The sequence below is a fragment of the Topomyia yanbarensis genome, chromosome 1 (genome assembly GCF_030247195.1).
Source record: "Topomyia yanbarensis strain Yona2022 chromosome 1, ASM3024719v1, whole genome shotgun sequence".
NCBI lineage: Eukaryota > Metazoa > Arthropoda > Insecta > Diptera > Culicidae > Topomyia > Topomyia yanbarensis.
In genome coordinates this window covers 71,043,657-71,056,145 of record NC_080670.1, presented here as the reverse complement: position 1 = coordinate 71,056,145, position 12,489 = coordinate 71,043,657, and the positions used below count along the sequence as shown (strand labels likewise).

The window sequence follows — 12,489 nt, the reverse complement described above, 5'->3', positions numbered from 1 at the left end:
AACATTGTAAGTTTATGAAAATTCGTTGAGAAAAGATATTAACTAAAGAAGCAGCATGACTTCAAGACAAGTGGATTTTATTATTAATCATAGCAACCCTGTTTGAATAGCTGTAACTTCCATCCGCGAGCGGTGTGTGGCAAGTCTAGTTTACACTTGTATAACGATGGAGCTATTCAAACCTGCTATGATTAATAATAAAATCCACTTGTTTTGAAGTCATGCTGCTTCTTTAGTTAATAACTTTTCTCAACGAATTTTCATAAACTTACTATGTTCCCCGAATGTGTTCAGTAGAAGAATACCTTTAGAAATAAATAGAGTTCTGATTAATTGATTGATGAGGTGATGTTTTATGAATTTATTTTCAATGTTAATTGATTTTCCATACAAACTTTCATATAAACTTTGAAATTTTTGGAGGGTCCGTAGACACAACCGATCGGTACCAAAATTTGCACAATTACTAAGGACCATAAAAGGAATCAGTAGAGCCTGGTGGAGCTAAAAGTCCAAAATTGAACCAGTTTAATGTCCTGTCAGTAATATGAACAATTTTGAAAATCATGCCAAAACGAGGTTTTTGTAAAAACGTGTGGTAACCCCGCCTGCTAGGGCTAAAGAAACCAAGCACACTATGATCTGTAGACGCGAAAGTTCAACTAATCATCTATCCTTAAAAATTGATTAATAAGACTAGTTTTTTAGATACACGTCAAGCTTTAACCACAGTATTTGCGGTAAATGGTGTTGTTTAACTGGCTTTTTCAACCTTCAATAACTTTTGCCATCATTGGTTCATGAAAAAAAATATTTTAGACCAATTAATAGTGCCAGGTACGTTAAGAGAACGATGTTTTTCTATTTCTATCAATTTCGAAAGTGTTTGAGAGAACTAATGATAGGTATCGAGAATACCCAGTGTTACAGGGATCAAAGATTTTTTTTGTATGTGTTGTGAAATTTTTTTTCGAAAAATGTGTTTTTCCAGGCAAAAGTACCTGGAAAGTAATCGTACTTGAAAATATTCATAAATAAATAGTTCGACAATCTCATACAACCGTTCAAAAAAATTGTGGAAAGATCTTCGAGATGGAGTTAAACACATATTTTCTAAAATATTATATAACTTTTCCAAACCAAATGTAATGCATCGGATTTGTTTTTTAAACATCAGAAACGACCAAACACATCATTTCTTTTTATATTGTGATAACTTTATGCGTATAGATTAGGAGATATGGCCAGGGAATCAAATATCCCCATGGATCAAGTGTCCTAACTCTCCCCTATATTTAAACGGGAAATATGTATCTAAGTATTAGTTACTTCTGTTTATTCTTTAAAGTTTCAAGCACTAATTTTCATAAACGCATTGATTTGTAGTGATGTCAATATTGGGATAAAAACAAAAATTTCAACGAATTGATTCATTTACAAAATGAATCATTCAAGAACAAACCTAATTGTTGGGAGAATCAGCCAAAAACTGCTTTCAAGGACCCCTACCAACACATAGATATATATCGCTCGTATAAACATATAGATAAATAGTACCCTTAAATGAGTTACTCCAACTTACGGTTACACAAGGTTGCGAAAGAATAATATTTTTAAAACGCTGAATAAAAAATGTTCCACTTAAGAAATGTGAAGGTGCTAACCGATTTATAGGTGTAATCAAACTTCATAAAACTCAGCTGAACACATCTAATCACAAAAGCATCAACGAGAGCTAAAAAATACTTTTGTTCGCCATTTTTCAGCTTGTGATCACGGTGCGGCGTCTCATCCTCACATGCGGCATCTCTCCCGCAATGACCTTTTCTTAAAATGTTCGTGGAAATTAGATGAATTTTTTTTTCATGACAAAAACATTTCACAGTATTTTAGAAACTTGCCGCAATTGATAAAATTATTTCATCAAATATTGAATGGTTTACTTTGATACAAGATCGATTTTTAGAAATGTGCGGAATCTCTCCCCAAATTACCCTACCATCTAAAAAGAATCGGTCTTATCGGTCTTACCTCAACCAAAGGGTATGGGTTTTACCCCAAAAGCGAGCATTTTTCAAGCATTATGGCTTAAACCCGTCTTCACCACACACAGTTGATGATACGAAAGGCAGATGAAAAAATCCAATTTGTCTTTAAATGCTAACATAATCGTACAAATAATAACCTGTCATTATAAAATGACTAGAAATTTGATTTCTCGAAAAAGTGTGTCGGTTTTACCCGTAATTTCCTTGTGTTACTGGAAAGAAAACTATATTTTCGATTGGGGAGAAAACCAGAATGGCTTAAGATAATGGTAATCTGAATTCTAGCAGTCTTCAGTTTACAATTTTTTGAAATCTGCTACTATTGCTTAATTTTTATGTAATTTTGTATCACTGACGCCTTCGACCTACCATGAAAGTGCTTCTAGGAAAAATTAGCTGCTTCGAAATGAAGTGAATACAATTGGGGACCATTCATAAATTACGTAACGCAAAAATTGCCCAAAATTGACTCCCCCCTTCCCCCATGTAACAAATTGTCACAAATGTCTCCTTCCCCCCTCTCCTATTATGTAACAAATTCCCAGAAATTTTTTTTTCTTCGGTGAAAACATGTTACGTAACGATCTAGCTAACTCCCCCTCCCCCCTATGTCACAACATGTCACAACTTGTTGTACCCCCTCCCCCCCCTAAAAGCGTTACGTAATTTATGAATGGTCCCTTGGGTCATTTAATGGAGAATAACATTCTTTCATTACATAACTCAACTTTCTAGATATAACGGTAGATATGTCCATCCCTTAGCACATCAGAATGATTTTCGATTTATTTTCCACGAAAACGTAAACACATTCTCGTTTGACACTATCGGTTATATGACAATTAGTTGGTCACTTATACAGTTTCTTCAACAATAGGATAGGGGTCAAAGTGGTGAAGGTGTGGCTAAAAGTGTGGCATCAATAACACTAGTTTACAGCATTTCTGAACTAAATAAGCTGGTGGTCATTTTCAATGTAAAATCGTATGTTGAATCCGAAAATGAAGTCCAAAAAATTCACAGTAGAACAGTTTTCGAGTTACAGTAAAATGAATTTCACCTATAAAATTAAAAATGCCTTCAGTAAAATCCAAATATCTTCGGTTGTAGTGCATCGACTTGAAATGTTATTATGTTCAATTAAAGGTAATTGAATGCACTTTCGATCGTTAGAACGTTTTGTTTTAATGCGAAAACTGGTTCTGGTGTTATTTACGAATCTCTTGAACTTTTTCTTAATTTTTCGTCATTTTTGAAGAAAAATGAAAAAAAAATTCTAGGGTTTGTTTCATAATATATGAGGGACTCTCTGTCAGAATTCTGTTAAACAAGTAAGTGGAAGAATTTTGAAAAAATTTAATGTGGGATAATATTCGAACTCGTTTATCCAAATGATTCAAGACAATAAGTTCAGGCTCAGTGGAGTGATGTCATAAAAAATTTGGCATTAAAAAATACGCATAATGTTCAAATGTTCCACAACGCCTGGATACACACATCGGAAGCTTATGACGATGTAAAATGTTAAATTCGGACACTAGCTTCACGAATGATGACTTATCCACCTATTTCATCACGTTTTGTTCAACTAACAATTTATTTTACGTGATTAAAACGTCTTGAAGTTTATAATTTGAAATTATATAGGATTCACATTGGCTTCTACGATGTACCGATTTTACTGCACTGGTTCACAAAATTTCAATATACTACAATATATTGCGTCAAACATCTACGTGCAATTACAAATTATTCTAAGTTCTTCAAATCATTCTGAAGTTCAGATTTTGAGATTTTAAACCAAAAATAAGTCTTATTCGATGTCCTGCATAATTTCAAAACACGAACTGCTAGATGTTCTGTGAAGGATAACAAATTAAAAGTTTTACAAATTTTACAAATTTCATATTTCTACGGTTTCGTATAATTTGTATTAACATTGTACAAAATCAATTCGGTGACTTATAATTTCATTGAGCCTAAAATTAAGTCTTGAATCAATAAACGAGTTCGAATATTACTTCACATTAAAATCATTCAATATTCTTCCGCTTACTTGTTTAACAGAATTCTGACGGAGAGTCCCTCATATATTATGAAACAAAGCCTAGGAAAAATTGGAATCGAGATGGTTCAATAAGTTGACCCAGAGAAACTCAAGAATCTCCATTCTACAAAAATTGAATAACTTTCACAATTTCCATCCGATTTGAACTAATAAGTGCTTATTTTCATTGGTTATTAGTAGGCTTTAATTTCCCATAAACATATATCTTTTAGGATTGCATTATCTTGCCCAAAATATTGACCAAACGCTCATTTTTCTTCAAAAAATGACGAAAAATCAAGAAAAAGTGTAATAGATTCGTAAATAACGCCACAACCAGTAGTCGCACTAAAACAAAATGTTCTAACAATCGAAAGTGCATTCAATTACCTTTAATTCAACATAATAATATTTCCTATCGATGCACCACAACCGAAGGTATTTGGATTTTACTGAACGCACTTTTAATTTTAAAGGTGAAATTCATTTTTTTACTGTAACTCGAAAACTGTTCTACTGTAAATTTTTTGGACCTCTTTTTCGGATTCAGCATGAACTTTTACATCAGGAATGGTGTTCGAATATTAAAGTTCAGATTTTTATTTTTATTTTGTAAACTAGTGTAGTTCAATTTCATAAAATAATATTTACTAACCATTACGCTTTTCGCACACGAGACGACACGCCACAAATATAGGGTAAACTGGTCTATTATAACCCCTCCCCTTAAGCAGAACTGCCTATATACCAACGATGGGTATTATCAGAGGTGTGCGCCGATGCATTTTTAATCGGCGGCGGCGTAAGCGACATTTTTGGCCGGCGGCGTTGGCGGCGTCACGCCGTTGGATCCTATCGGCGGCGACGCGCCGCCGTGACGAAAATTGACGCCTAGGAAACTAAAAAAATTCTTAACAGTACAATTCCTTTCCCAAATTCTCGGTTTCTATTGTAACAGACTTCACAGCACATACAAACAAACGTTACAGCTTAAAGAATCTAAAAAAATCATCGCCCACGATGTACTAGCAACATCTGTTGAACACATTGCACAAAATGTAATTCTCGCAACCATATCAATTTTTTTTTCAACTGAAGCTCCAATAGTGCCCACCCTGCTTGCCAAATGCAAGATAATAAATGAAAGGTGGAATTATTTTTACAGTTCTAAAATTTGAAGAACGAAATAAAAAAATTGTCGATGTCGCATACTACGACTTCGCATGAAATAATGATTGCAATGGACAAATTAGAAGAATGCAGAGTAACGACTGTATTTCAATGACCCATAATAATTATTTATTGTTCTATATTTGGGAAATTAAGCAACGGCAAAACAGTTTTTGTTTTGTTTGAGGAAATTAATTGTTGTTGTCGTTTCATTCTTTTTGTTTCTATTTAGTCATCTTTACCGTAAGCCCGGGGACAATTGACAGCTCCCATATATTGAATTCATAAGCAAATTTTGGGGTGATGTGGTGATGTCATGGCGGCTCGAATGGAGCAAAGTTTGAAAAAGGCGCATCCCATTTATTATTTTCCATATCTGTGGAAAATAATCAATTTAAAGCACCAATGATTTAACGATTTCAAACTTCACACAACAAGAAAACCAAAACATGTTTAGGAAGGAAGAGAGCCGGTTGTTAAAAACAACGACTTCCAGCTAAATATATGATAAGATTTATGTAACTTTGTTGACGGTTTTCAGTTAGGGATAAATTTATTCTCTAATAATAGTTTTCTTTATTCACATTTTGGAATAAGCTTTTTCTAAATGTTGTTCTAGCCACATTGACGGCGTTCATAACACACGTAACGAAACACGCTTTTCTCTTGAAACTTTTTCGTTTCGTTGTTCGTGGTACTCATACAGAGAAGGCATAGTAGCGCCACCATCAAATCGGTGGTGCATATATGAAACAAGCACTATCTGTCAAGTTGTCCCTGGGTTGTTTACCGTCGCTCTTTTAGAATCCCGCAGATATCAGGAACCCTAACACGAGGCGTTATTATTGGCATTACTGCGCAGAAATGTCACTTTTAATGATCGTGTAAGGACACCTTTCAAGGTAGACACATTACTTCATTTTCCAGGCTGGTGTTTACTTTTACTTCTTTTTTTTTTATTCATTTCGTTTATTTGATAGGCACAACTTTTACTTCTTGTAAGTACAAAATCGCCACGATGATAAAGAATACGATTCCCTGGCACTACATTTTCTTACAACGTACGGTCTGCTTCTATCTTGAGTGCAAAGTATGCTCGATGTGCTGGAATCATACAGATCTACACCCTAACGAAACCTAAATATACAGTTACTATCAATCATAATCATTCCACGACTTGACGTGTTAGCTCCTGTTAGGTTGAAACTGATCACTAAACAAGTCTGATTGAAAATGGTCTGAGCGTATCTCTAGTTTTCGTAGCACCTGCACCCCACCAATTTCTCCAGCAGTTCCGGGGACCAACAAATTCTAATCCATTGCATACATTCGATACACCGAATCAATTAAATTACTAACATCCTGTTATGTGCTTACTCAACAATCGGCATCGTGTTGTAACTTAAGAAATGGTTGTGAACAACTCCCACCTTGGGCACTTCGACAAAATGAATTTCACATTTCCGTCCCATATTGTTTGTTTTGGTTTGCATGAGATTAAAAAGACCGTAACGTTTTCGGGTGGGTGCGGAAACTAAGTAACGCATTTAGCTCTGTGTCAAAATCTCTTCACTAACGCCACCGATTTGTAATTGAAATCGACTGTTTTTTCTAATTCATAACTCGATGAAACATTGATTTGTATTAACTTTATTGACTAAAACAGTCAAGAATTGAACGACGTGCAACGATTTTCGTAAATTCTCGTCGTGTTATCGTGATATTTTAGTTTTGAGCTTACCGTTGGATTTTTTACACAGAGTCACGTGTCTTATAGGTTTCTAAATTATTTCACGGACATGAATTGTGGCTAGGTAATGTATTTTGCTCAGCGCAGTTTCATTTAATTCCGAACATTTCTCTGAATTTTAACAAAGGAATAACAGGGTTACAGGTCCTAGTAATGTCTTTGTATCTAATGTTCGTGCCTATGAAACTGGTTGCTAGCAGTTGTACACAATAGCTCACATAGAAATTTCAAAACCAAAAAGCAGAGCGAATAATCCATGAATAATAGTCTGAGTCCCTTGTAATTGTTTACGTAAGTATAATAAGATTATGTGGAAAATTAATTACTTCATGAATTGCATCATGAACACGACTGGTGAATCGTGTGTAGCATATTAGGAATTAAGAATCGGTTAAAAAATCAATGAATAATACACTGCGTTCCAGTGAAATTGATTACGTGCAAAGATTAGGATCAGGCACATAATCGTAAATTTTAGACACATATATCTTGAAAGTGGAAGTTTTTTTTAATTTGTGGACCATTTCACGCACACGAATGGTGAATTGAAACTTATATGCTCACAATCATAACCAGTTGACGAAGCATGAATGGATCTTTGAATTATATAACGAGTGTCGTGTAATGGGTTTCGAGAAAATATCAAGATTATTTTAATTTTGTAATCCAATTGACGACCACTAATACCAAATAATGATCAAGATGTGATAAATCAACATTCAGTTAACGTCGTATATTCGGTCCATAGACAATGTTCCTAGATTTGTGGATAAAATTATGAGTCAACAATTTTAGAGTTCGCGAATTATCGGCGCGGGAAAAATGCATCGGCGGCGTGCCGATTTGTTGAAAGCATGCAAATTAAAATATACACGTTTTTCAAAGATGCTCAAATTCTAGTTTCTTCTACAGCGCCGGTGGTTGAGTGATAAGCGTGACCGCCACTCATTTCAGTTGACATGGTTTCTACGTTCGGGCCTGGCCGGCGCCGGTATTATACACACTTTAGGATTACCAGGAGTTGCACGTTGAAAGATGTTTTGCTACTCCCAAGCATAATTATTCTTCTTATTCCCTGTGCAACTTCAGCTAGTCCAGATCGATAACGGAGTAGCAGCACAAACTCAAGCTCAGGATTCTAGTTTCTTCTTCTAGTTTCTTCGCTCACTCCGGGCGCAATGCACCCAGTTTCAATGTAATATGCGTATGCCATACCACAAAAGGATAGTATGATCCACTGTAATCGGTGAATATGCCCTACAACAATACGGTTATATGCCCTAATCGAATTATTGAAATGTTTATCTTGCTAAAAAGGTCATATATTGTAACTTTGATTTACTAAGTAAATCAGTATTGCTGTTTTTTTAAGGTCATAATTGGCTCAACAGTCACTTTGCCGTTGTGCAATAATGGAGCATATCATCCAGAAATTAGTGAGGCGTTTTGTCCGGTGATGAGCTGTTGTGAAAACATGAATAATTCTATGCGCACACATATTTTCAAACCATTTCAAAAACTTATATTTGAATTTTTATATTCTATGCAAGACTTAGAAAGCCAATCCTAAGTCTTGTATATATAAATCAAACGACTTGGTTTTGAATTATCCAGCTGATAATTCAAAACCAAGTCATTTGATTTATACATACAAGACTTAGAAAGCCAATCATTAAGCTGAAATCACAGTCGAACAACAAATATATTCTATTAAGTTGCTCGAAATACAGAATACCTGTTTTTATAGGCCCCGTGGCGAACTTTGGGCTACTAAAACGGAGACTTTGACAATATTGGGACATATATTTTTCTTGCTTATAACTAAGCCGAAGCTCTTAAAATATTGCTCTTTAATCCCTAGATATAGCCTCAAAACCATTTCTGATTATTTAGTTTAAATTTCCTTTAAATTGAAAAAAATATTTTGGCATATTTTGGATATCTAAGATAAAAAATATGCTCAGGAAAGGATTTACTCGCAATCAACTTGATTCGTCTGCCAGAGCCCGTCAAACTACCAATTTTCATATGAGGCTAACAAAATATAAAAAAGCTGATAAAATCGGATCTTCACTGTAGTCCAAATCTCACTCTTCCCAATTGGTTGAGGTGCTTGTAGAAAATCAGGGGAAACTTACAACGAAAAAGGCTCTTTTGAAACATTTACGTACATTTTTGTTATGCGAAATACTAAAAATGTCAAACTAACTTATTGCGTTAATTTCATGAAATTATACAGTTATCAGTAATTTTTACATTTCAAATAATTCTGGTGTCCTAGGAATACAAGTGGGGTGTTTTGCTCCAGTGGAGCGTATTATACCCTTTGCCCTATTTACTATTAACTTTGTTCTACCTATCCCAACGCTGTTGTTGTTGCCGCGTTGGAATAGCTAGAATGAAATCCATAGTGAATTGGCCTGGCGCGTGTCCAGTCGCCTCGAGTGCGTACAGCTTTAATTGCACAAAAAAATAAATAAAAGTTTGACTACGTATGTTTAAGGCCAGTTCATCTGAACAAACTAAAAAAAATTAAATAAAATAATAAAAGAAAAAATGAAAAAAAAGGGAACCAGAAGTCTGTGCATTTTCAAAACAGATAATTTTTAATTTTTTTACTAAGCGAAAAAATACGTTTGAAACCTTGTATCATGTGCTCAAACTCCACCAAATTTCAAAAATTTTCAAACATTTTGCAACATGTTATGAGTTTTCATGTAAAACGCATGAAAAAAAATTATTTTTTTCTTAAGTCAAATCTTAATCACTTTGGGGCACGTGTTAATATTGATTATTTTCCCTGAAATATCCAAAATTTTCCTTTGATCTAATGATTTATGATCCGCGATGGACAAAATTTTTACATAGCAAAAATAACGGCAATCCTAGCATATATCTTTACAATAATCTGCATCTCAAAAGGCTTAAAAACAGCATACAGTTTAAAGAACCAATTATTTTTTGTATATCACCAAAGGCTGTCCGGAATGTGTCGAATTTCATATTGTTTTTTTGCCATTTCGTTCCAAACCCGTATCAAATAGCTTTCATTAACATATTTGAACAGTATCACTAGCATTTACATCTCGATTGAATAACCAATCGGGGTAACTTGAGTTACTATAATGACAATAATTATATACACAAGGCTTATTCAAAGTAATCCTAAAATGCTATTCATTCAGCCAGGAAAAGGGTTTTTTGTGAATGTTCTACCTGCAAAAAATTATTTTTTAACCTTTAGCCCTATTAAACATAGCAGCAACAGGCTGAGTATCCATATGCCGACTGCTCCGTAGCCCATGTATACTTTGGAATTGGTTATGCTCCATCCTTTAGAAAGAACATTTCGTACCGCCATCGAAGGGATTGTAAAAGGGAAGCAGTATGCCAGATATTGCAGGTACTGAGGCATACCTTCTAGGGGCCACAAGATTCCTAGAGCAAAGTAAAAGAAAAATTTGAATATTTTCTGATCCACTAAAGCTTGCAAACACTTACCGCACATTATGATCATTGGATAAAAACTGCCCGTAGCCATAAAATTTGCTGTTGAGTGGGCATCGCAAAAGATTGATATCAAGAGGCCTGAAAAAGACAAGCAATTAGTAATAGATGATGACGTAGCCAGTGCGGTAAAAAGTTATTTGTACTGGTAAATTAAATGTTATATGGCATTTTCTAATGATCAACGATTGCTAACAGAACAGCAAACAGTCATTGTTGTTCAGTACTGTTTGCCATTTCATAATGGAACGACTTACACCGGATCATCGTCTTCAAATTGTTCAACTGTATTACGATAATCAGCGCTCTGTGAGGAATGTGTTCCGTGCGTTTCGACATGATCGGACAACTGAGTCCACTATTTGCAATACAATCGAAAAGTTAGAGTCGCAGTTCACGTTATTGGATGATAAGCGACCAAATCGACTACATCCAACATGCAGTGAAGAAAACATTGCGGTGGTGGCCGAGAGATTCGGCGGCGTTCTCAACAGCTTGGCTTGTCGTATGCCACAACTTGGCGTATTTTAGGAAATAATTTTGGTTTAAAAGCAAGCCAAATTCAGATTAATTACTGCCCGCCGTAGTCTTGACAACATTTGTTTCCAACAGGACGGCGCAACGTGCCACACAAGCAATGTTACAGTGAAGCGCAATAAGCGTGAGGAATTCGATGAAAGTTTAATTTCTCGCCATAGACCTGTCATTTGGCCACCTAGATCGTGCAATACCAGACCTCGAAACTTTTATATGGAGCTATGTGAAGTCAATAGATTATGTGGATAAGCCTGCAACGATTGAAGCACTGGAAGACAACATTACTTGATACCACTTGAAATGATCGAACGCGTCGTCAAAAATTGGACTACCTCAAGCGCCGCTAAGGTCAATATTTACAAGAAATTGTTTTCAAACAATAAATTGCACAGAATATTCTTTCGAGTAGTAATAAAGATTTCACGATTTAATTCATTTTGTAGTTATTTTTTGCTAGTTAAAAAAACTCATAATTGATCACCCTGTGTCTGAATATATTAAATAGTTTTCATTACATTTCTATTTCAATATATTGAGTATTCAGTCATAAGTGATGACTCTTCATCACTATCACTCAATTACTATATTATGCTTTTGCTGTTATGGGAATTTTTCATATAAATGGTCAAAATCATATTCACAACAAAAGTTTCCATATTAAAGGATTAAACTTTTTTTTTATTTCGAAGACTTTATTATAAACATGTTAAATTTGTTTTTTGTGTTAAATTCGTTCATTTAGAAAATATCCGGATTGGAAGAGAACGGCTTGATTGACTTTCATGTTATTGATATCAAATTAAAGATAATTTCAAGCTCTTCAGTGTGAATATAATAAATGTTTATTATACTTGCATTGAAAAACTTTAAATTACCTTTAGTTTGTTATTAATATCAGTCGTCGATAAGTCGATCAAGTCATTCTCTTGCAATCCAGGATATCAACTGTAAAACATGTCGACTTTGTGCGTTCATATCTCCCAAATGGACGAATATATTTTGAAGAAAAAAAATGAACATATTTTGTAGTGAAGCCTTCAAAATGATAAAAAATTCAAGCCATGGAAACTTTTTATTTCACGCGCAAAGATTCAGTATGACTTTGACCGTTTATATGATAGTCCCCTCTGAAGTGATTTTTGCAGTAGAAATTTTTTGGCCTACTCGTCGAGCGAAAAAAGAAGCTAAAGGAGTCGTGAAAATTAACTTAAAAACTTTTAAGCTTTCGGCGCTCTTCTCATCGCACGCAGTACGGCTAGAATAACCCGATGAATGTTTGTTGCCAGCTCTTCAATAGCGTTTTTCACCTTTACGACTTTAATATAAGTAGAGAAATGTTCAAATTCAAAATAGGTTTAAGTTAGCATAATCACAGAAAACAGACATCCATGATCGAACAAAAATATTTAAAAAACGTGTGTAAACATTTA

At 34.6% G+C, this 12,489-nt stretch overlaps 1 protein-coding gene across 1 annotated transcript in view; it reads right to left on the bottom strand.

The window, feature by feature from the left end:
- Positions 1-6,163: 6,163 nt before the first annotated feature.
- Positions 6,164-12,489, bottom strand: part of LOC131677891 (ABC transporter G family member 20) — a 113,793-nt gene continuing 107,467 nt past the window's right edge. The window contains 2 exon segments of the mRNA XM_058957983.1: positions 6,164-10,453; positions 10,517-10,603. Coding sequence (XP_058813966.1) covers positions 10,242-10,453; positions 10,517-10,603 — 299 coding nt within the window. The 3' untranslated portion in view covers positions 6,164-10,241.